The sequence below is a fragment of the Syngnathus typhle genome, linkage group LG6 (genome assembly GCF_033458585.1).
Source record: "Syngnathus typhle isolate RoL2023-S1 ecotype Sweden linkage group LG6, RoL_Styp_1.0, whole genome shotgun sequence".
NCBI classification, from domain to species: Eukaryota; Metazoa; Chordata; class Actinopteri; order Syngnathiformes; family Syngnathidae; genus Syngnathus; species Syngnathus typhle.
The window spans coordinates 10,809,210-10,833,809 of NC_083743.1; the positions used below are offsets into that span (position 1 = coordinate 10,809,210).

The following is a 24,600-nucleotide window of genomic DNA, read 5'->3' on the forward strand; positions in this document are numbered from 1 at the left end:
AAAAGGTTTTTAAATTATTTATCTAGGACTCATTCTTCAACAGTATTATTAAAATTTGAATAAATTGAAAGCTAATACAATAATGTCTCCATCGTCTTGTGTACCTTTTATAGGATTCAAGCACTTTTGAAAGGAAAACAACTGAAGCGTTAGTAGACTGACTAGAAGTTGTTTTAATTTTATTTCACTTCTGAGGCACAGTACAATCCAATGAGTAAATTAACACACAAGGCAAGTTGCTCTCCCGTTAGTGGCCCTTTAGTTAACTTAGTTCTATTCACACTTCATATTTTTACAGCAGCAAGTGACACGAAGATGCTTTTGGTTTGTAAACAAGACCCAGTGTAGACTTGACTACAGCCAAGTGAAACAAGGTCCATCACATGACTCACATTTGTGTTTTACGTAGCAAAGCATCACATGCACGTCACACAACCTAAACACATGTTTACACACACACACACACACACACAAAACCAATCGGGATACATACTGGAAGTGGTTTGAAGAGAGGAGTAACAGTTTTGTGTCCCGTTTCATCCCGACTGTACAGCTCACATACATCTTCTATGATCATAACTGTTTCACGCACCCGCAGGACTTCCTTACAAAGCATTTACACTGTGAAACACTTTAGATAGAAATCACAAAACACACCAGAGCAAGAAAATGAGCTGGAAGCATTTTTCATGCTGAAATACAGTTCATATATATATATGTGTATGTATATGGTATAATATATATATATATATATATATTAAAAACAGGTATCAGTGCTTAAAATTGAACTCCTTTTTGGGAGAATGAGCTTGAAATGAAGAATATGGACCTCTCCTATTAAAAATGACAAATAAGCCAGAGACCTTCCATGGCTTGAAAAGTGCTGAGTCCAAATAGCATCCGTTGAGCCGAAGTTTATTTTACAAAATGTACACAAAGCAAGCAGTTCCTCCATCATTAACTCCCACCTCTTTCCGTGTAGTAGTCATAGCCATTGGGGCCATCCGTGTAGAGCTCCTCGCCGCTCCCGACGCCATTCCCCACCTCTGCAGAGAGCCAAAAGACATACAAGCGGTCAGATGACAATCAAGTTAGTTACATGACAGAGGGTCCTCGGGTTCACGTCGGATTTGTGATACTACAATTTGTCATTCTGAAAGCTGGTATTATTTAGAATGAAAACCACCCCATGTATGTTTTTAAAATAAAACAAATAAACCTAAATAAACTCCTGCCCTCACTTCAACGTACTTTCTTGGCTCCTCTATGCCACATGATGTCTGTCAGAGATGCCTATTTATGTTATAGTAGGTAATAAAGCTTTTCAAGAAATACCTGAGCTGAACCTCTAGTTCATTGTGTTTTAGTTTTTGAGCATTTATTTATTTTTTTAATAACCGATCCTAACCATTAGTAGGGCTGTAATTAAAAATTCAAATCATTTTTGATTTCATGTACCGAATTAAATCGTTACATTTCAAAATCATTCGATCCTAGTTTCTTTGAGTTTCAAGTTGGATGATTTGTGCTTTTGAGAACTTTGTTGCATAAATAAATAAAAATGATAAAAGCTACATCCGTAACATCAAATCGAATCATACTGTAATCTCACTGAATCAAACCAAAATGAATCGATGCATTTTAAAATCATTGGTCCCTTGAATCATCCCTCTATTATGTCTTACCTCAAATTGCCCCAGTATAAGACAAACCAGGGGTCATACAAGCTTCCCAAGCATGGCGGAGTTGGGAGGGGAGGTGGGGGGAGGTGGAAGGCGGATTGCATGGAGGGATGGCGGATGCAGACAAAGGACAGCAGGTAGCGAGGCAGACGCGGAATAAAAAAGGATGAGGGCGCAGACCTGGCCTGAGACCACTACTGGGCTTGACCTTTGATGGGATGAAGAGGAAGTTCACAGACACTCAAAAGGAGATGGCATGCTGGGAGAAAGACGGGAATGTTAAACAAATGAAGGGGTGGAGATTGCTCCTCACCGGAGAAGATGAGCTTCTCTTTCATGACGTTGAGGTCCCGACTGGACTTCCTCACCGCGGCGCTAAGCATGATCTGCTCAGGGTTGTAGCTGCGCATGTTGCTGGAGCGATACCTGCAAGGCAAAGAGAGAAGGAAGGTCCAAAGTGTCAAGTCAGAAAGCTATGGCAAAAATAGCAGCTGCTGCTGCTGCTGCTCATGCTGTAACATATTGACCTGGCAGAATTTCCAGTTAATTCAACATTTTAATTTAATATTGTGACTGTTAATTAAAGAGAGTCTAAGTGTAATTAAGAGAAGTGGCACAGCAGCAGGAAGTGCAGTCCATCAGTGTCGATCAAAGACTCATGAGCCACTTTCCTTATTAGAGGGGCTTTCCATACTTCATTTGAGACATTTAGTACTTTTAGTTTAAAACCACAATTTGTGCTATGTGGGTAGAAGCGGATAGAAAAGACCAGCAAAGGGAGGAAAAAGAAACAAATATATATATATATTAAAAAGAGAAAAGAGATGGTCAAAAGGAGAGAGGGTTACGTGAAAAACCCGGGCTCGTGCAGTTACCGGAGAAGAGTGTTACCTGATCATGTGATAGCTGAGAGAAGATGCCAGAATGCAGCAGAGGAGGCGAGCATGCAGTCGGGCAGAGAGAGAGAGAGAGGACAAAGAAAGAAAAGGACAAAAGAAGGCCGGAGACAAGAGAGGTCAGTTTAGAAGGTGGCACAGAAGAAGCGCTCGGGAAGCCATAAACTTAAAACGATGTCTGACATCATCAGATCGGCTGTTTTGGAACATATCCTTTAGCTGAGGAACAATTAAGTCCTGGTGATGAGTAAAATTAAATAAAACATAAAATGACAAAAGGAAAAACTAAATATTTTTTGCAATAAAAACAATTGAATACAAAAAGGAAAAAAAAAATTAAACCATGTTTACGCAATGATTTCAATTTTTCTCTCTCTGGCTTTCCTCACAAAGTTAGCACAACAACAAATACACACACACCCACAATGTATCCCGCCAGATATCTTTTGGATGTTTTTGCGTTCTACATTCCAAAATCAAACGTGAATGAAAGAACAACAATGTACATATTCTGGAGGGATACGATAAAGATTTGATCACACCATAAGCAATAGGGAGCAATGGAATTAGTAACACATTGAAAAGGGAGTTAATAAGCAGTCAGTATGAGTATGACTGCAGTAATTCAAATAAGGGCGACCTTGTCGACATTGTAACATGGTTGTTGACTCAAGTGAACTTACTTCTGCAAAATGAATATTCCTATGACCACCACAAAGGAGATAAGGTCTGCACACACCCACAACAGGCAGTATTCATCTGGTCTCTGAAGGAATAAAAAACATATTGTACCGAACAATGGAGCGTAACGGTAGCCAACATGATTATCCAACACTAGGTGGCGCTGTGGGTCAAGGATACATTCCTAGAGCCAACGCATGGATAACGACTTTGCTGCAAATGAGGAATTCATGTATACTGGTACATATATCTTTTAATAATTTGGATTACACATTCTCTTGACGCCATCTGCCGGTTGGTTTGACTTTGCCAAAACACAGCGAGACTCTGAGGTCAGAAGTTCTCATGCTGAGCTCCCATCTGGGAGAAACTGTAAGACCCGACAGATCTGCTGCTCAGGCCATAAAACCCAAAGTGGTACTGTGATGGTGCAACAGGATTCAGGAGACGACTGTTTGATATAGTGAGACTCTTTGCACTCGACCTAAATGGTTGCGAGGAAATGTCTTCTAAATTATAAATGGACTTCATAAGATTTGTCTGAATTTTTTTAATGCATGTTCAGTTTTATGCTTGCCATAGTGTAGTAAACAGGTTCTGTCCAATGGTAGGGGAAAGGATCACTAAATTCAATGTTCAAACTGTGCTTAAATTATTGTTTTAATCCACTAGAATATATTTGTTCAGTGCAGTTCAATGTGGTGTTGAAGCACATTACATTTAATTGTTCAGAAGCGTTTTCAAACAATTGGGTACCGTATTTTCCGCACTATATACGGTACATTTTTCAGTTTTTGTAGCAATACTCTGTAAGTGAATGACTTTTTCGAACAGTACCGATGTTCATTTTCTTATATTAAAAAATATCATTCGTGTTGAAACTGTGGATAAGGTTACAGCGCCTAACAATAAATTTGGAAATGAAACCGCTTGGGCCTACCCCTACCCTACCTGTTAAGTTAATCAACAGAGAATAAGATGACAATGACTTACCAGGAGCCAGATGGGGTAAGGCACCTTTTTGAGGATATGCGGTGCCTCAGACGACACAGCCGACACGTGGCTGCACCACAGCACTGAGTACAGCCAGGGCTCATTCACCGTGTAGAGGGTAAGGCTGATGTTTTTCTGTGACAAGTCCCTGAAAACCATGTGTGTTTTTGAAAACATGTGCTCACTTGAGGTGTGCTAGCTTAGCATGAGTGTTTATTCCCACCTGATTTCCTGAGCGCTTGCCTGGTTGTATCGGAGTACCAGCTTGCTGATGTCCGCCTCTCTGAGGCTTTGAGGACTTTGCTTCACTAAAGACGTCTGGACCAGATCGGGTGCAAGCTCTCTTACCTGATCTCTGTCTTCGTCTGGAGTCCACATTACCTTTAAACACAGATCAGATTGAACCATACTGAATTCAAAGGGAAAAACTTGAAAAGATCATATGTTAAAGGGAAGTCAACCCTATTTTTTTCTCTACAATAATGTTATATGTGCCCCCACTAGTCTAAACACAGCATTCTGGATTTTGCCTATTCAATTCATATTCTACAAACTCAACATGAATCACAACATTGTATTTCAACTAGTTGGGCTGCACAGAGTGTATTATTCCAAAGAAAATGTTGGGGTTGACTTCCTCTTTTCTTAGTACAACACCAACCAGACTTTGAGGAACCCCAGATTGCTCCACAGCCTGCAAAGTGTCATTGATCCAGCTATGGTAACAAGGGTGCCCCAGAGGGGGTCTCCTGAGTCTGAACATCACAGTGGTGTTATGATAAGAGGCCAGTTTTAGCAGTTGTTCAAGGCTGCACACACTCTGGTTGGCTATCAGGTTCCTTTCGTGGAGCGATAGAGTGCGTGTCGTCCAGAAGGGGTCATCCTGAAGAACAGTAGCAAAAGACTTCAAAGTAAAAAAAATATACATTTTGCACCAATAGAGGCTATTCAGTATGACACGCATTTTTTTTTCCCTCTAAGCTGAGGTCCCACCTTGAGGAACCACTGTCCTGCGTTGAGCTGCTGCAGATCGGTCCAGTTGAAGAACGCGGCGTCCTCCATCTGCCTGTCTGGGAACATTTTCACTACGTCGGTCGTCCTGCGCAGGGTGCGGTCGCGCATCAGGAATGGGACACCGTCAACACTAATTAGAAGTAGGGAATGGGGAAAATGAAAATACATCATTCGCAATTTCAGACTCAGCTTTTGATCTATGTTTATGACTGTGTTGCAGTTGATAGCAGTCAACGTCTTTGTAAAGGCAGAAACCAGATCACCTCTCCACGACCAGCACTGATCAATAATGTTAACAAGAGGGATGTGTCATCTCAACACTGGCGTTCCATAATCGTCCTTCCATCCTTCCGAGATAATGACTTTCCACTTCTAATATGACCTTTAGCTTAAATGTTGAGGGGGAAGATGCTTCTCATTGTGTGCGCTGTGTACAAACAAGGCCACGTGATCATAGCGTGAGGAGAGTCAAGCTCCATGCTAATCTTTAGAATCATACATGAAAAAAAACAAAAGACAAAACTTGTGCTCAACATTAGAATTCATATCAACATGTAGGCCCCAAAAATGAGCAGTAAACGTAATGTTAAAAACATATTAAAAATGTTCTTGATGTTTTAACAAACAATAAGGCACAAATAATGTGACAGATTGTTTTCGGGTACCTGATTGCAACGTCTGCCTCCAATCCAGTGACGTTCATTTGGAGTGCTCGCTGAAAGGACCGCATTGTGTTTTCTGGCGCAAGCTGAAAACACACATTCAGAACAAAAATTATAATAAAAAAAGAAAATTACTACCCGAGTGTGCTTACAACATAATGGGTGTCTTATTTATTTTTGACTACATCTTGCGAACAAAAACTTTGGTTTGCTGTGAAATGTGAGGAAAAACAACACTTTGGATTACAAATTAACTCGAATCAATGTGATCCCACGGGTTGAACATCACTTGCAAGAAACATTTCTGTGCATGGACACAGAGTGAGTCACGCTAGCGGGAATGTTATGATCGATACAGTAAACTTGTGGGAAACCGGGTCCAGTCAAGTGATTTGTTTTTACAGTCACAGAAACGCTCCCAATTTCAGATTCCATAGGAAAGATCGATCACAAATGCCGCAAATAGAAGGCTGTGTGTTTTTCTTTGTGGTATGACCATGTCTGTTCCATTTTCCCTATCCAAGTGTTGTGTAAGACTGAGTGCGATATTGTGCCAAGCACATAAAACAGTCTTCGGATCACTTATAAAGCAATACAATTAGAACGGGAGATGATGAAATGTGTCTAGGCAGGCATCATATTCTCCATGTGGCTTCCCGCAAATTAAACTTCTTCCAGTTTATTTTGATGCAGAAACTAAGGGACCAGAAAGGGACAAATGAAGACAAACTGTAGAGGGAGTGTACATTCAAATATACGTGAGGTCACGTGTTGTACGAGTGCACTTGAATTCGTTTTTGACTTACCATGGGGGCACCTTGGTGACCAATAACATTTGGACGGGGCCTGAGGTTGCTGGGGTCCATGATGCAAGGCGAGGTGATGTACAGCGGCATCACGTATAGACCCAGCAACAAACTGAGATACAGGAGCACCACCACAACCTGGAACGCTGCAAGACAGCACACGTGACCACTATTAGACCACATGTCAGAGATATTCATGAATAACAGTCGCCTTTTCTTTTACATTTGGTGTCATGTTATTTTGGTAAAAAAGAGAAATGTTTAGAAAACAAATACTGTAATGCAATGCTTGAACAACTAGTAATATTTTGCAAGGATTTGTGGGTTAGGTGTTTTAGGGCTTGTAGTATTATTTGTATTTTAAGATTGCATGGCAGGCCAAATTAAATATGACCAATCAATCAAATAATGGACTTATATTAATTAAAAAAAAGAATCACTTAAAATAATTCCTTACTTACACTTATTAATATTCTGTTTTGGGGGAATGCAACATACCATCTGTGCATGCCACAAACGCGCAACTTGTTATCTCTTAAAACAAGAACACTTTTTTTTGTGACATTTCCTGCTAAAATATACAAATTTACTTTTATGTTTTATTATTATGTCACAAAATGGGTTTAAAACATTATTTGTGTTCTTAAATATGTTATGTTTGAACATTTCTACCACAGCTCAACCGAGCAATTGCAGCAGCGAGTGCGAGAGACACCACCACAGAGGAATTTGTTTCAAGGTCAGCTGTGTTTGCGTGTGCGTGTGTTTGTGCGTAATGCGAGAAAGGCAAGTGCGTGTGCACAAGGAGACAGCCACAAGCATTTTGTCAGAGACCTTTCCACCTCAACAATCGTAGAGCTTTAAGAGGACCTTGTCAACAGAGGAATATGTTATTCTTGAAAAAAAAAAATGTTTTTAACTTTCAGAGGAAAGACGCAAGGAATTTAAAGTGATTTTGGGTGTGGCCTTTGAGGAAATGACTTAATTGTATGATTAACATGACAATCAGTTTGTGCGCTGACCAGTCATAACGTTTCATTATAACCTGAGATGACATCCAAAGTATCTGCATCATAAACACGTATTTTGATTTTAGAGAAAATAAATTCTTGGGACCACATTGAGGAATGATAAGAGTGGATTCCTGTATTCCAGAGCAAAAACAAATCCCCAAAAGTGCTCTGTTTGACATGAACCAGAAAGAATGCTTGTTATCTGTAGTTTGCAGAGTGGAAGGTCTTTGCCAGTTTTCACACTGTTAATCATTGCGCACTCTTCCTGTGCGCAAGTCCGAAATACAAGCATGGCTTTTAATAAGTATTGCAAGCTTACATGTTTTTTCTGCACGAGCGACCTGCCCGGCCACTATCCAAGACAGAGCTGTGACAGCAGCGACGGCACCGATGTGCAGGAACGGGCCTGTGGCCTGTAAGCGTGGAATGAGAGGACATACAAATAGTAAAGTAGATGTCGACAAAAGAGCCCAAGATAAAGATATCTTTGGTGGAATTACAGACTCGGGAGATAATAGCTGTAATTCGTAGAGGCATTTCCTAGGAAAATGTCACAGTTCGAGTGCAGTTACACATGACACATTCCTGCCGCCGCAATGATCACAAAGGGATGCTAATTACAGAATTCTTGAAACTACTTAAGAGTAAACACACAGGTGACAAGAAATTTCCATCCTAAATTGCCAGTTGACATCCAAATTCAAATCCAAATGAAATCTCCTGAAATATTATCAACGGAAAGGTTCCTCACGCAACTCGTCAAAGCAGAGTAATACGCAACCCTGTACAGTAAAGTCAGAGATTTGTTTCTTAAATACAAAGCATGTGTATTCTGAAAAAGCAATTCGGAAGCTATGCAGAATTACAGTATCATGAGCGTTACTCATTGTGTGGATGAGTCAGCAGAAGCGTTGATTCGATTCAACACAACAGAATTCATTGGTTTGCATCTTCTATGCATTTGAATCCATTTGTTTGTATTCCTTGACAAGAAGTAGAAGGTATGATAACGATGTAGACATCTCCATTAGCTTCTTGCACTTTCTGCTGGTTAGCTGCCATATTAAGAGAGGCTTGTGATACAGCATCATCATTCCTCAACAGTAAGTGAGCGCTTAAAGTCTAAATTTGTTCTTGTACGACAGTTAACAAGGTTAAAATATTAATTGGCTTTTATAATGGCGACAGTTTAGACTCGGGAACAAAGTATTTCGTCTCTAATTGAGAAATATTTGACAATCCCAACAAATCACGGGTTGACGACTTTTACCATATAAATCGCTCCCATGCTATTCGTCATACAGAAAAATAAAGCTGCCTGGCTCCATCTGACCTGCAGAGAGATGGGGATGATGTCCCACTCGTGTTGCCAAGTTTGATTGATGGATATCACCCCGACAACAGTTGTGAGAAGGGCCGCAGTGACTCCTATCTGTGAGGACAGGAGGAGATTAAGAGAATAAAACGTGCCATCAATGTGGACAAACAGCCATCACAAAAACCCCCAGAGTGTCCCGTGGCCCCTTCACGACCCAAATCTGGCATTTATCCCATCCTGTAACAAGACTTTCATAATAACCACGCTGTGACATCGAGATCCAAACTGTAAGCTCAGTCATCCTTGAATGAGCATACACACCCAGTGACACAAAAATACAACGATGCGTGACACACAATTTCCCTAAAAATCACAGTTGACACATTACCTTATGCAACCAATGCAAATTCAGCTGTTGGCCAAGTGCAACGTGACAAAGGGCTAAAACCTGAGAGAGGAAAAACACACAAAAGTGGCTACATGCTGCTGTGCAGGAAATAGGCCACACAGATGATGAATATAGATATTTGTGGGAGGCACCGACCATTAAAAAGGCTATGTAGGTGAAGCCAGCGGCGGTTGTGGCCAAGACTGGAACGGTGCCATCGCTCCACTTGCCAGAGCGATTGTAGAGGGACCTGCAGCAACAAGACATTTTATAACAGTTGTCATATTGAGTGCTCGCCTGCATTTCATCAATATCAACCAGAACAAAAGTGCGCGCCTTTCAATATTGCTGCCTAGATTAAATTTTGCCCAACTTCCAGTCCCAATTGTGTGCTTGCTTACAGGTTGTGAGTGAAAATGAAAAGTCAAGATGCAGAAGTCTGTGGCTCACTATCAGGCAGACATCTATCAAGTCCCATGGATATGTATGTGTTATTGGTGCAATAAAGCCAGTGCAGACACAACAGAGAACGCAGCATCGGCGATTGCTGGAAATGTTTGATTAACACTTGCTTGGAAAATTGTTCAGAGAAATAAGAAGTGCAGATGCAGAGATACAAAACTATGTAGTTCTATATGTGTGAAGATGTAGAACATTCCAAGACTTCAGTGTAGTGATTCCAAAACTGTTTTTTTTCTCTTTAACTATTTGTCACACCACCAAGGTGGGAGAAACAAAAAAAAAAGGAATTTATTAATTTGATTTGCTGCAGGTAAGTATAACTGAAGAGTCCATATCAAGAGTGAAAACAAAAACAGATTGACATTTGACTGTCCATAAATAGTACTGTGTCAAGTTTTACTTGACCGAAGTTAAGAATATCAAAATATTACAAAAAACAGTTTGTCAATAACACTCATGTTTTTGGCAATGTAGTATGTTCCATACAGGATTTTAATGCATGTACATACAGTCTAAGATGGGATGTGACATAATGACTACAAAACACATGACGGCTATTGTCACGCATGTCCTTCCTTTTGACTCAAACACTAATCCCAATGTCAGGCTGTTCAAGTGTCAGAGCTGCTGCAGTGTCACAGATACGCGGAGCCCTCTGTCAATGTGTTTACACTGCAGATGGATCAAGACACTCGCCCTCATCATTATTATGCATGCGCCACCTCTAAGAAAAGCAAGCCTTTTAGATTTCCTCTTGAAGCCACGATAACGCGCCAAATAAAACGTGAGTGTGATCTCTTGACATGAGTTGACATGTGACATGTGTCTCTGCAGCACACATTGAGAGCACGGGAGTGGAAGAGAGAAGGGTCATAAAAAAAAAAATTAAAAAAAAGGATACCGGTGACATTGTGAAAGTCTTTAGAGAGCAAGTGGAGGGCAGACCCCTTTTAAAAATTATTAGTTCCACTTGATTTCCATTAGCTATATCGACAATGTCCTTTGGGCTGAATTAACAATGTTCATATTTTGACCAGATGCATTTGCACAACATAGACATAAACACACTAGCCTCGGTCAAGTCCACCACTCACCAGTTAAACTCATTGTAGTCATTGTGAGCTTCCAACCAGAAGTAGAACCAGACCAGCAGAGCGCTGAAGGTGAAAAGCAGGATGAGGGACCACAGCAGTTCCCACTGTGAACACAAACAGAACCAATCATGAGTTGGATCAACTCAGCTTGTAATTATTTGATAGAATCTATTGAAAGAGCTTCAATATAGTGTCATCACGTTTTTTTTTAGTGTCAGAGCCCATTAGAAGTTAACTTTCTTAAAAAAATAAAAAGGGTTCTTGATGTTAAGTACATTAGGTGACGCTACCTTTTGCATTAAGTATTCCCTTATTCACACTGCTCATTAAAACTTTCAATGCCGCTAATTACTGTCCTGCACTTTCACTCCAGGAAAATATGTGGGCTTACAGTTTCAGATAGAGACAGCTATACGCATAATTGGACACTGACTCATTTCTGTTGGTAGCTTTATTGAGCAATTATTGTTTGATGGGGGGAAAAAATAAGAAGGAAACCTGAATTTTTTAACTGAAAATCTCAGAAATCGTGTCAAAAATATATATTATGTAAAAGGTCAGTGAAGCTGTATGTTACCACAGCCTCAGGCATGGGAAAGCTTACATTCTCCTTCCCATGGGCACCAATGAATATTTGAAAATAGAGATGTTGATTGATAAGAATTGAGGAAATGATTGCAGATCTTGCAGCAATTGAGGAAAAATGGAGCGCATTCCTCAAGATATCTTTGTGTAAGAAATAATGGCAAATCACAAAATATGTTTGCGATGTTTTAAGTAACATTTTAGTATTTGACGAGAAATCGTATCACGTCATTAGCATTACGTTTTCAGTGATATTGAGCCTTTGTTATAAAATAGTTTGTCCACAAAATTGGCATTATCTTAAGTTACCTATGGCACAGTTCCATTGTAATTGTTTCAGTCATTTTCCCCAAAAAAAGTATCTCCAAATTCTCCCACTTTTGGTCTATTATACTTGACGATGAAACATCCGGTGGTACTGAGCTGTGGTCGCAACATCAAACAAAAGAGTCTGTTTTGAAAATTGGATTTAAGCACGCTCTTGCTGTTTCGCAGGACACTCAGCAGCAGCACAGGCCGAGAAGTCAAGTCCTGCCCCCGTGACATCACATTACCATTTCTGCTGGCTGGCATTTATTCGACAAGCCGGTGGCATAAAGCGAGATAGCGGCGAAATAAATCCTTGTGAACATTACAATCACTGTGTATCAGGCTGCCGAGGGCATGTTGCTCATTTTATTAAGCAACCCTAGAAAACAGTTTGTTCAAGTCCTTGGCTTTATTCAGCACTACATGCAATCGTTTCTGCAATTCCATGCAAGTGTGATATTTGTCCTTGACAGATTGTGCTCCTGACCGTTCTTGCGGGTCAGAGTTTATTCATTAATAAAAGGGGACTAAGTTCAGCATTATCAGCCATGTAGCTAGCGAGGGAACGGTGTGAACGGACCGCCGCATAGCGTGTCGCTTCACACTTCATCTTGACTGGAATTAACCTCTCCGAACCTTGTCGCATTCCTGTGCGTTTCCAGATAACTGGTTGGAATTTCACACGGGGTGAACTACAATGCCGCTATATCACCGCGACAAGTGACTGTCGAGAGTGAGTGCAAGTGCGAGGAGAAAGTTTGTTGGACTGAAAAGAATGTGTTGCCATTCTTATCTGGTATACTGACAGTTATTGCGATTTTATAGGAATATTTTTATTTTTTATTTTCCTTGACTTCAGTCATTCAGATTTGGATTTTTGTGAGAATATGACAGAATGCCAAAGTGCTCTGGTTCTGATGTATAACAGACAAATGACACCAACGCAGGAGCACCGTTGCTGCAATTTCTAAAGCCTTTTGTATTAAAGACTGACGACATGGAAATACTTTCAATTATTACTGAGTAGCCAGATCGGCTTGCACTCTGTGACATTGCCCTGAAAGTTCCAAAGCACCTTGAACACTCACTCAGACAGTCACACAAAAGCGGGTTGGCTGAGAACATAATGTGCACCTGAATGCAGGAATAAAGATGGAGAAAAAGGAAAATGAGAGCAGAAGAAACATTCTTTTGTGAGCTTTGAATGCTTCTTCAAATGTTTCAGCATCAGATCCTCGGTTTCCACGCACACAGGTCAAGTTACCTGCAACTGATAGGCCTTCTTACAGACGCCGTTTGGACACTCTCATTTGGCTTTGATGGTTGCTGACCAATTTTGTGTTTGTCCCCTCTTTCAATTGAGTCCTACAAACTTTTCCCAGTTGATTTTCCAACATAAAACTGCAGCTCAAGGGCTGCAGATAGATGTGCTTTGTTTCACTCGTTGTCATGGAAACGGCCAAGGCAAAGCTCAGGGTCGTATAACTGTCTCTCGAGATTACAAGGTAGGAATGCCATGAATCTCTTCGGTGGTTCAGTGGAACCTCACCTTAAGTTAATCGCATTTTCCCAAAAGAGCAAATCTTTGCATATGATGTCCAGAAGCATCCCAATGACATCATATGGGATGCTTTTACCAGGAAAATGGCACAAAACAAAGAAGGAGGAAGGAAGCTGGAGTACTGGGAGAAAAAAAAAAACATTCAAAATGGATTGTGTTCAACCTCAGAAGTCGATATTGTACTTTGCACGGCATGCAGTGTAGTGGAGTGGTACAAATGTGCAAAACTAAAGGATGAGCCCCTCAAAGAAGGAATGCCGACTCAGCACTATTTGTTGACCGGAGAGGACTACCACTTGCTACAGGAAATAGAGTTACACGGTGTCCAGTTTCCTGTAAACAGGAGAGCATAAATCAATACTTCTATTTTTTTAATTTTGAAATGCTTTACATATGATTGCGAAGTACCATCCATTCTTGTATCCCTGATTGAAGATTTAATGCATGGTTGTTTGATGGGTTGAGTGACTGGATCTGGTCTGTGTGTGTGTTTTGCAGGTTTCCACTAATGCAAAAATGATGTGCTGAGTTGCATTCTAAGAGTGGACACTCGATCGCATGGCGTCCAGATGAAAAGACAATCCAAAGGAAAAGGTCAGGACAAATGGTCAAGCGAGATTGGTATTTATGATGGCATGTGACTGGGCAAAAAATGCCTTGTGCACTTTTCCACGATCAGAATATATTCTCATAGTCTACAATTTGCGATAAGAATAATTTCAATTTATTCTGCATGACTGATGACGCACATACTAGACATTGTAGTCCTGCATTGTGATGGAGCGCAATGAAGGTCATTGACTGAAACCAGCGAGGACACTTTAGCTCAGAAGGTAATTACCAAAGGTCCCTGAGGGTTGAGAGCACTCTCGTATGGATTCCAACCAACAACAGATTCCAAAATGCAACATTTGTGCGTGTGTTTTTTTTTGTTTTGGTACTGTTTCCACCTGCTACACAGCCATCTTGTTTTTATGAACTGTGAAAAAAATAATAGCTAACAAAGAAAACTAGTCACAAATGAATTACCAGTTCCTATTAGAAATGAAAAATACATCATTCATATTTATTTGAATGCTCGCTCACATCCAAGAGGTGTGTATTAATGCTCTGAGTGCATCAAAGACCAAATCTGCTTACCTTGGTGGTGTCATCGTGAGAGCGTTGATAACGTTTCCAGCGGCAACCGTAGATCCCGGTGATACAAGACAAACACAGCTGGCGCTCATAGACTTGGAGGGGTTGGTGTCTGACCATGCTCCTTCTGTCAGTCCTGCTTCCTCAAGTCAAACATCCCACGGACCAGAAGGACACTGTAATGTAATGTTGGAAAAACAGATCAACATTTTACACGATTCGAGTTTTGGAATAAAAATAATCAGAAGTAAAACCGACGGTCGATAGCAAGCGAGTTTAAAATAACAGGAAAGAAAAGTGAGTCAGCCAAATCGCAGCGTTTCTGACCGGCATCAAAATATTCAAGCCAAATAATTCTGCTGTGTGGGTCTTTATATATATATCTGTTACGCTTCAGTGTAACCTAGCAAGACGTGCAGGGTGTTAATATTCCACGTTATAAATCAAACCCCGCTTTAGGCTGCTGCTGCTGACTCAGCATTGTGACTCTGCAATGCACTACAACAACAAGTTTATTTTGACATGACTGAGCCTGCTTCTGTGAAACTGTAAAGTCAATCTGTGGTCTGGGGTGCAATTGCATACACTACATAAACCAGGCACATTTTATGTCTATACATAAATTGTGCTCTCATGCAAAGCCACTTTCATAGGGCCGCAGCTAAAACCACTTGTTCCCTAGATCGACGACAAAAGGTTTCAGGGAAGCGAGATAACACTTCCTGCTATAATCATACCATCTAAACTCTGGGCAGCTGCTTATTAGCATCTGCTGCAGTGGCCGTGTTTCCTGTTATTAACGCAACTGCTCTGGTGAGGGCGGGTCGGAGCCGAGGCTATAATGAACCTGGCCCACCCCGAGCAGGACCACACAAGTTCCTGACATAACTGCTCCTTCACAGGGATCCAACTGCACAACAGATTCAACAGAGAATAAATAAGAGGCGAGTCTCAATACGCTCACGATATAATGTTGCAAAGGACGCTGTAAAGCACAGGTGTCAAAGTCAAGGCCCGGGGGGGCAGATACGGCCCGGCACACCATTTTATGTGGCCCGTGAAGACAAACTGTGCATCAAATTTGTGTGTCATTACTAGAATTGCAAATTGTCTTCACTTTTAATATCTTTTTTTTTTTTTTAATATTTGACCAGTTTTCACTCGTCTGATTTGAAAGCGAGTTATTTGTCAGTTTGCTTAGTATCTTTATGAGGCGCTCATACATTTATTTGGGTTGACAGTCATAATGGCCCTCCGAGAGAAGCTATGACTACAATGCGGCCGGCGAAAAAAACGAGTTTGACACCCCTGCTAAAGGTTGTTACCAATCAATATCTCACCTGGATTTGTGTCGCGCAACCAAATTTACACAATAGTGCATACACTCTTTCATTGCTATTATGCTTAGCAGATATTTCTGAATCACATGGTGGACTGGATCCAGATTCACAGCCTCAAATCAGATTACGCTATATTTACTTAGTCCTGGTTATGCTCCATTTAAAGTGAAAATGCATTATATAATGATTTTTGAGTTGCCACGAGATGAAAGCCACGTAATGTTGTGACAAGCACCAAGGGAGCCCAAGCCCTTTTAATTGCAACTCATTGCAGACCACAAACGCAGCATAGTAACCCACACTGTAGGTCCTCTGTCTTCCTAAAAGCAAATTCAAGTGTTGCAATTAATCAGTCTGACCCAGCAGGAATTCAGCTCGCATAATGTTTATCCCATATATGAATAAAAAAGGGTTTATGTTTACTCATTGAAATATTCAAGACCTGGAGTGTAATAAATCAGCCGCACATCATTTTCAAGAAAGTTACATTAAATGCTATATTAAGTCATATCCAGCACACTGACTGAGCACCGCTGACCACAGAAAAGGAAGAACTGCACTCAACTTCGGGCTGCACACTCCCACTTGACTCACCATGTGCAGACAAAAGAGAAAGATTGAACACATTCGCTTTCAAGTAACAACAAACGAATGCTGACTTGTGCTTAAATGCTTGAATGCAGGCCTGAAGTAAAAACAAACAAATATAATAATGACATTTTACTGACCTTGGCAAATCAATACCAAAATGTTTAGTTTGGCCCAATCCGATTAAGTACTGACCAAAAAACATTGATTTTTTTGGTGGAGAATAAATTCAATTCCGATTTGACTGGAATAAAAATGAGCCAATAAGTATTAAAATGATTGACTAAATGTTCTGCCACACTTGCCATGACATGATTTGTGATATTTCTCTGGGTGATTCACTTGAGGATGTCACGTCCATTTTCAGAACAACAAAAAAAAAGGCAAGTGTCAGAAGAAATATAGGAAGTGAGATTATTAGTTGATAACCGCGTCCATTCATGCGAGAAATCTGGATAAGGAAGTCAACAAATCATCTGCATCTGTCAAGAGTTGGCTGAATTTGTAAGACAACCGTTGTCACCTCCTTTTCTGCTGCTTCACTTCCTCTCATTCCAAAAGTCACATTGAGGAAACGCTTCAGCATTTCCCCCCGCAAACGAGGGTCTTTGTCTAACCAGGGGGGCTGTAAGTGAAGCGAGCGGTAGAAAACTAAACATGAAGGGATCATCTCGGACTGGATGTTTCGAACAACAATGAGTCATTAGGAGAGCGAGGAAAGGTCATGTTCATACCTGCTCAGAGGAATGTAATAGCACAATATTACCGCTTTATCTTTAATGTTAGGTCTCCAACCTTACCACTTGATCAGATATATTAACTTCATTTGATAGTTTTGTTAAGCAGGTGATCAGATAAAATTGTATGATTCTGATCGTAGAAATATTGTTGATGTAACTTTTTCATATTTCTCTACTTTGTATACGCAGGTGAATAATGATTTGGACAGTTTGGGATGTTTTTTTTGGGGGGGGGGGAGGTGCAAAATAAATAAATAATTACTAAACAAATGTGTTTAAAGGATTAATATTTCAGTTTATTTTCACAATTCAATGAAAGGACAATTTAATGCATTCATTGACTTTTTAATGTATTTCATGTTTTATTTATGCAATTCATTGTCATTATGTTTATGGGATTTTTGACACAGACACACACACAAACTTTGACTCCGGACCGTACAACTCAAAAGAATCAATTAATTAGCCTACATTGGTCAACAAATGTTGACTCTTTTTTTGTAATCAAACATTTCTAGATGTTTTTTTTTGCTCCGATTCTGAATCTGGCCTCGTTTTTTTTTTTTTTCTTTAGCAGCACATCAGGTTTTCATAATACTAATAGTAAAATAAGAACAATTAATTCATTATATTCAATAATGCATTAAGAGTTAGGGTCAGCAATATGTGGATTTTTAATGACGACAAGGTGCACGAAAATAACTTATGTAACTAACAGTATGACAGGGCAAGGAATTGGTGAGAAGTGCTTGCACAATGACATCACCATACCCGCTGACATAATATGATTCTCGAAGCAAAAGAACTCAGCCATCCAGTTGCATGCGTGATTTTCAAATGATCTCAGCCGCTTGGCGAGATGTGAAATGGAAAGCAAATGAAGTAACAAAGCAGCGTGCTTGGCGACTTTTCAGAGCCAGGAGGCAACAGAAAGTGACGGAGAGGGAGTTGATTAGTGACACATGAGCGGTAAAGCCCATTGTAACAACAAAGATATGACGGTCATTACATCAGAGCTGTTAAAGTCTGCTCACAACTGATAGACTGCCAACACTTGCACAAAGACTCTTGACAATATTTTAGAATGAAACAGATTGGGAACACATCACACAATTACTGCTACAACTTAATAAAAAAAAAATGCATAAACCAGGCTGGACAGACAATTTGCGTAATTGGTATTATGAACTGGGCAGCACAAAACACAGTGTTCAGTTTAGTGATGGTGCTGGCAAGTCAGTGAATTCTTTTTTCCAAGTTACACTCACATTGCTTGTTAGTGGCACATGCATTCTGTCCCGACCTGTCAACTGCGTCAACCCGGGTGTGCATAATGGACTCAGACTAATTACATAATCTCTATTGGGTCATCATCTAAAAGGTGGACCATTAGGCCTTCATCCAATCATGTGCGGTCAGTGGTCACACCATCCCCTCATTGCAATATGTGGTTGTGTCAAAAAAGTCACAAGCAGGTCCCAATGGCCAAACTTGGCTACAGCTTCCCAAAACAAGAACTATAGCAAGTGGATGGATTTCTTCAATCAATCTGCAAGTGCAATCGGTTCAATACTTCCTGGCCAACTGCTGGCATCAATCTTCCTCACAAGTCAGTGTGGTGAGGCCCCCTTCAAAAAGAATCGCCACAAAACACTCTCACATTGTCGAGTCAGCTGGGATGCTTCGCAAAACCATTCAGAGTCATTTAACTTAACTGAGGAAATTACAAGTCAGCATTATTTTAACAAACAATCAATTTTAGAATACATACGTTGAATACCCGTGAAGATCTACAAAATGGAATTGGTCCAAAAGACTAACTAATGAAACTGCTCTCATCTCAGTGAGCAGCAACGGACTGCACGTTCTTTGTAGGAGGGACACGCCACAATGAAGCTGTTAGAAGAAAAAGAAACAAAGTAAAAGGAAAAAGACTGGCTTCTATCTTTCACAGCAAGCTAACACCTGTGTAAAATTTACAAAATAAAAGGATGGGGCTAACAAAAGGGCAAGGAGGTTGAGGCTAAATAAGACCAGTCAGCATTTACGGCATAGCATCATTTGATAGCCTGTTCTTTGTCACAAATTACAATGACCAAAACAGATGCTGCAAAAAACAGGATAATTAGTGGAGGTGTTGAACCAGAACATCTTGACAACGAGAACAATATTCCAGCTAAAAATGTGGGACATAAATTATCTATAAATAAATCCAATTATTCACAGCCCATTCATTATGCTCCACTTCATTCGGTGTAAGTTATTCATTCCAAACACTAAAACATACCAAATAAAACTGAAAATGAAGTGTTACAAGTGGGCGGAGACTTGCAAAAAAAATATCACTCTCGGCTTTGCTCTTGAGTTAAAAATAATTTCCACTGGCGAGAGGAAGTTCTGGTTTCAGAGCTGCATTGATTCAAACGGTTGAGTGGATGCTGCGCGGAAAGTGCATGACAAAGCAATGTTGACAGTCGACTTTTCAAACCTGAGCGAGATACTGGCCTGGGGGAGCTGTGTGAGACACTGACCCAAGTGACAGAAAGTAGGGGGAAAAAAAAAAAAAAAAAGGTGCAACCATCATTATCATCATTATTCATTCAGGACAGTTTGAATTTAAAATAGTTAAAAGATGGGCCCTTGCCATGCAGCAGGCGTAAAACATCTCCACTCATTCAGGCCTTATATGAAGACTTTTTCTTGTGGATTTGATGTACCCTCCACTGCTGATTATCAAGGCCTAATAAAGGCATATCGGCTTCTTACCATTGTTCCAGCTATACAAACACTTAACGGAGGTGTTCGCAAAAAAAGGTTACTGATGACTTAACTGCTCGTGTGTGCTTTGCAGGGCTTTTTTACATGCTGTTGCGTATGAATAAATTTGACAAAATCGACAGCAAATAATTCCACGAAATTGAACCAAATTGACTCGTATCATATTATTCGATTTGATGAATCCGATTTCTTCAACATTCTGTCAAGCTGCTTCATTCCGTTTTACATCAGTAGACTTGCTCGCTGCTTTTGGAAGCAAGTTTCACATATATGCATGCACAGACAAGCGGAGTGAGCGGTAGCAGTGAAGTGGAGACAATTAGCGTACTCGAAGCGAAGTTTTCCCACGTCTGTAGTTGTAAAATAACAGAAAGTTGAGCGGCATGAATTAGTTCCAAACCATAATGCTACAGTGGTGTGGGAACATTTTGGATTCAAAACAGATGAACATGCAAAGTTTGTTAACATCAATGAGCTGGTGTGACGCATTTGTACGAAGACAGTGGCAAAATAAGAACAAAAAAATAAAACCCACACACAACCATCTCACCAAGTTTCTTCAACTGAGAACATGGCTGGACATAGAGGGCAGTCTATTTATTTTTTTAATTTATCAATTCATCTTTTGGAGTCTGTTCAACTTTTAATTATCCTAAATCTAATTTTGAGTTTCAATATGGCATTTATAGTCTGCTCAATTTTAAATGATCCAAATTTAATTTAGAGTTTTAATATGGCATTTCAACAGAGTTTGAGAAAAATAAATTCACAACTTGTCTTATAATAAAAACATTTTTGCCAAAATTTAAAGAGAAAAAATGCACGCTTGAGCCATGTTGACATGTAATACTTTTTTTTTTTTGTAAAGTAACGCTGTCTTACTATGAGTAGTTCAGTTCCCACAACAACCCCACTAGTGACCTTCTTCTACAGATGATGATTCAGGTGACGAGTCACTTCTAACATGTTCCATTCATAACCTAGCTCGTGCCGACATAACCTTCCTCCACATGCAGCCGAGAGGTGTGTGTACTTTCCTCTTCTCTTGACTTTTGTTGTAAATGTCTCCATTTAATAACCATTAAAACATAAAAGACAAGCTGGAAATGGATGGAACCAAGTGTTATTGTCTCCATGACAGCCTGTCAGGTTGGGTGTTGGACAAAGCATTTTTCTGATGTTGACTGTAGGTAACAGCAGAGCTGATAGTGTGGCCGAGAGAGCAAACAGCTGACAAAGATATCCGCGGCATGCACAGACATGACGGCAACCATTGTTGTTGGCGGGGCCAAACCAGGCAGCACGTTGCTTTGGTGGCCCCTCAACACCTGGCTACTTCATAACAATGAGGGAAAAGTAGCAATCCTGGGTGGTCTGGTATGTTAACTGAAGATGCTACCAAGAAGGAATTTTGACAAAGTCATCAAGGCTTGTCTTCTTTTTGCCTATCAGGAAAGCAAGCGAGATGGTCGCATCAGAGACATAACAGCAGATTTTTTTTTTTTTTTCTCCGAACCGACAGCACAAATACTAAAAGCTAGTGAACTTTTTGCTTAGTCCATCCCGTATATACACAAAACAGCAACATGGGGGAAAAAATGCCGAGTGTGTGAAATGTGAGTAACGCTTGGAAAGCAAAACTTGCCTTATTTACATATTTTCATTTCGTTCAAAGTCTTGACTTAAAAATTACAAATCGATTTGTCATGTAGTGGTTGTTTAGGATTGCAAATGAGGGACCGAGTGGGGAGAGGCTTTAATGGTGTTAAAACTCATTTTAATCTATCGGTAATTGTAAGAAATGGCAGATTTAAACACCACAAAAGTAAACTGGCGACAAACCTGCTGTTTTGGTACGCAAAGAGTTCAAACGGGCTCATCAATTATCCAACTCTGCATTTTTTTTCCCTGACAGGAAAAGACAAGTGATTATATGAAATGTCTTCTGTATACAACATAAACAAAGGAGTGAGTTTGCTGTTCCAATACTTTTGGATTTGACTGCATTGTCACAGACACTATCTTGGGCCTTGAAAGTTCCTTGAAAATGCTCGAGGACGGCTGTCGATAGAGAGAACGGCTGAAAGTGAATGAAAACCTCTTTCCTGCTGTTTGGAACCTTAAACGCTGGTACTATTAACAAACCTGAAAGTTAAGCAGGTTGATTCTTTTCCCTTAAAAGGGGGGTATTGTCACCATTTTTAAAAAGGGCAGCTCAGCATGGCCATATACACCAACTCTGAGTTCATGTGAGTACTTTGAAGCCAGCTCAAGTTGCAGTCTTGCATAGACAGCCCAGCAAAGCCTTTAATTTTACGTGAAATTAGCACAGATTACAATTGAATACATTAGTTGCTCAAAAGCAAAGAGAAACATGTTCATATCACGTCAATAATTATAAAACTGGACTACACTTAGTTTAGAGCTTCACAAATGTGTCCACTTTCAAATAATGTGTAGGCAATGGCTAGTTGCCGCTGAATATAACAAAGCGGCTTGCTTGCCGGTTTCGAAGTCGCTATAAATTTACCGGCATAGCTTACAATTGGTTTTGGTAAAGTGAGCCATAAAAGGACACACTGTATGTGCATTACATTCTCTCGTTTCATGTACGTTTCATGTTGGCCATGGCTACTTTAATAGCTGTAACAACCCGTAAAGCAGACATGTCTCTTGGAGGCAATCTAACAGCAAATGCATTTAGATAAATTCCAGATCTTTTTAGCAAGTCATTATCCCTACTAGGCAAAAGTCACGGAATATGAGCGTATGTTTGTGTTTTAGTGTGCGTGAGTGTCACACAGGGTTGAACGCGACCTCATTTCTGTAGGGCAGCCAATGATAATAAGTCATTGTTTATTGTAGTTAAATGCCCTCTGGGTAAGTCGGTTCTGCTTTGACAGAGTTTACAGGTATATGGTTGGTGGTGCCATGTGTTGTTTGTCTTTTTTTTCTTTTAAAGGGCCGTTATCAAAGTGAAACTCACTGAAGATGACACAGTTGCATGTGGAAGCAGGTAAACTGTCCATTGTGTCATGTTTTAGTTCCACATTGGCTACACTAGGGAACAATTTGTGCATTATTTTTTACGGACTAGGCATACTATTCCTCGTCCCTTGCAGAAAACATTTTTAATGGGAATTCCAATACAGTAATCCCTCGTTTATTGTGGATAATTGGTTCCAAAAACCAGAGTAGAGCATTACTACGTTGCCCTAAAGGTTAGACACATGTTTCGTCAATTTAGAAGTTTTATATAGTCATTTAAAGTTTTTTTTTTTTTGGAAAAAAATCCGCGATGTAGTGAAGCCGCGATAAACGAAACGCAAAGTAGCGAGGGATCACTGTATACTGTTTTTTAGCCCTACGGCGAATATTGAACTTCCATGAGTAATCATTGCCCTCCCATATAAATGCTTAGAGATGACATAAAGCGCATAAAGCACTACTTTTGTCTAAATGAAGCTCCTCAACTGGCTTTTACTTAGTTCCTTGGCACAAAAGTTCCACAAGATGATTGTAAAGAACTACGACCGTATAAATAAGTCTTCAACATTTGGTCATCATTATTATTTCTAATGTAGCATCACATGTCAGGGTGGAGTTTAAACACCACAACGGAATATAGTAGCAATAAAATTGGTATGTATGACTGTGACAGATTGCACAATTGTTTGGCTGGCATCTGTTTAAACTCTACAGTTAAAAACATTGTTTATTTATTTTTAGGTTAAGGTTTAATCAGACAATTTTAGTATGTTACGTTCAGGAGTGGAACATAAAGACAGAGCGTGTAAACAAATCCAGTGAATGTAAATGTTAGGAGGTACACTCACCTGTCCGCGCAGTGCGACCACTTTTCTTCCAGGTCAAAGAGGAATTTGACGTTTCTTTTTACCGGCGAGATACCAAATAATTGGAGGTGCTGATTTTTATTATTATTATTTTTTTGATCGGTGGTTGGCTGGCAAAAATGCCAAGTTTGACAGCCGGACGTCCCCTCCCCAAAAAGGCAAAAGAGAAACACTAGCGCTTACGTTTTTTTTTTTCCTTTTTGCTTATAATAGCGAATTTCTTTCACGCGCTTCCAGCTTCCCCCTGCAAATCTCCTCCTTGCTCCTCGGCGTAGGAGCCGAGTCGTACGCCTGGCCAAATAATTCAAAGCACTAAAACGTAGGAGGGGTGTGGGTGCTTTTTATCAGCTGCTCTCCTCCAGCGAAGAGCGTCACCAAACTGACTTTACTCCCGGCCGGTTTGTGCATTCAGGAAACATCAAAACTACCGGAACTTTAAGTGTTCAAACTTTAATCCAACTATATTTTTGCGGATTTCGGTAAACAATTCCAATGAGTGCATTTATAAGATGTCATTTCTATTCTTAACAGTGGTATGTGTGTCAAACGCTGTCATATCATCGTGTTTTTACCGTCACGTGAATTTCGTATAACAGTAAATCCGAGGGTACCTGAATGCAACAGTGGTACATTTTACAGGCGAGTAGCCAAGGAGCATGCTGTGTTCACTGTCTGTTTATCAAATAAAACCTTGTTGAC

General features: G+C 40.1%; 1 protein-coding gene across 4 annotated transcripts; it reads right to left on the reverse strand.

The window, feature by feature from the left end:
• Positions 1 to 153: 153 nt before the first annotated feature.
• gdpd5b (glycerophosphodiester phosphodiesterase domain containing 5b) lies at positions 154 to 24,277 on the reverse strand. Of its 4 annotated transcripts, XR_009714762.1 has the most exons (18): positions 23,884 to 24,277; positions 14,605 to 14,777; positions 11,010 to 11,113; positions 9,610 to 9,703; positions 9,454 to 9,513; positions 9,081 to 9,179; positions 8,067 to 8,160; positions 6,735 to 6,880; positions 5,932 to 6,014; positions 5,246 to 5,396; positions 4,914 to 5,135; positions 4,476 to 4,633; positions 4,253 to 4,400; positions 3,262 to 3,344; positions 1,996 to 2,108; positions 1,686 to 1,890; positions 969 to 1,046; positions 154 to 631 (listed from the first exon to the last, which is right to left on the reverse strand). XR_009714762.1 is itself a non-coding variant. In XM_061281688.1 (17 exons), exons 2-17 carry the CDS (start codon positions 14,719 to 14,721, stop codon positions 606 to 608), a joined length of 1,776 nt encoding a protein of 591 aa, XP_061137672.1. In that variant the 5' UTR covers positions 14,722 to 14,777; positions 23,884 to 24,277; the 3' UTR covers positions 154 to 605. The 4 variants fall into 4 exon arrangements, 2 of the variants coding, with proteins under 2 accessions (XP_061137672.1, XP_061137673.1); XR_009714761.1 differs by having other exon boundaries at positions 154 to 1,046; XM_061281688.1 differs by lacking the exon at positions 1,686 to 1,890.
• Between the last annotated feature and the right edge of the window lie 323 nt (positions 24,278 to 24,600).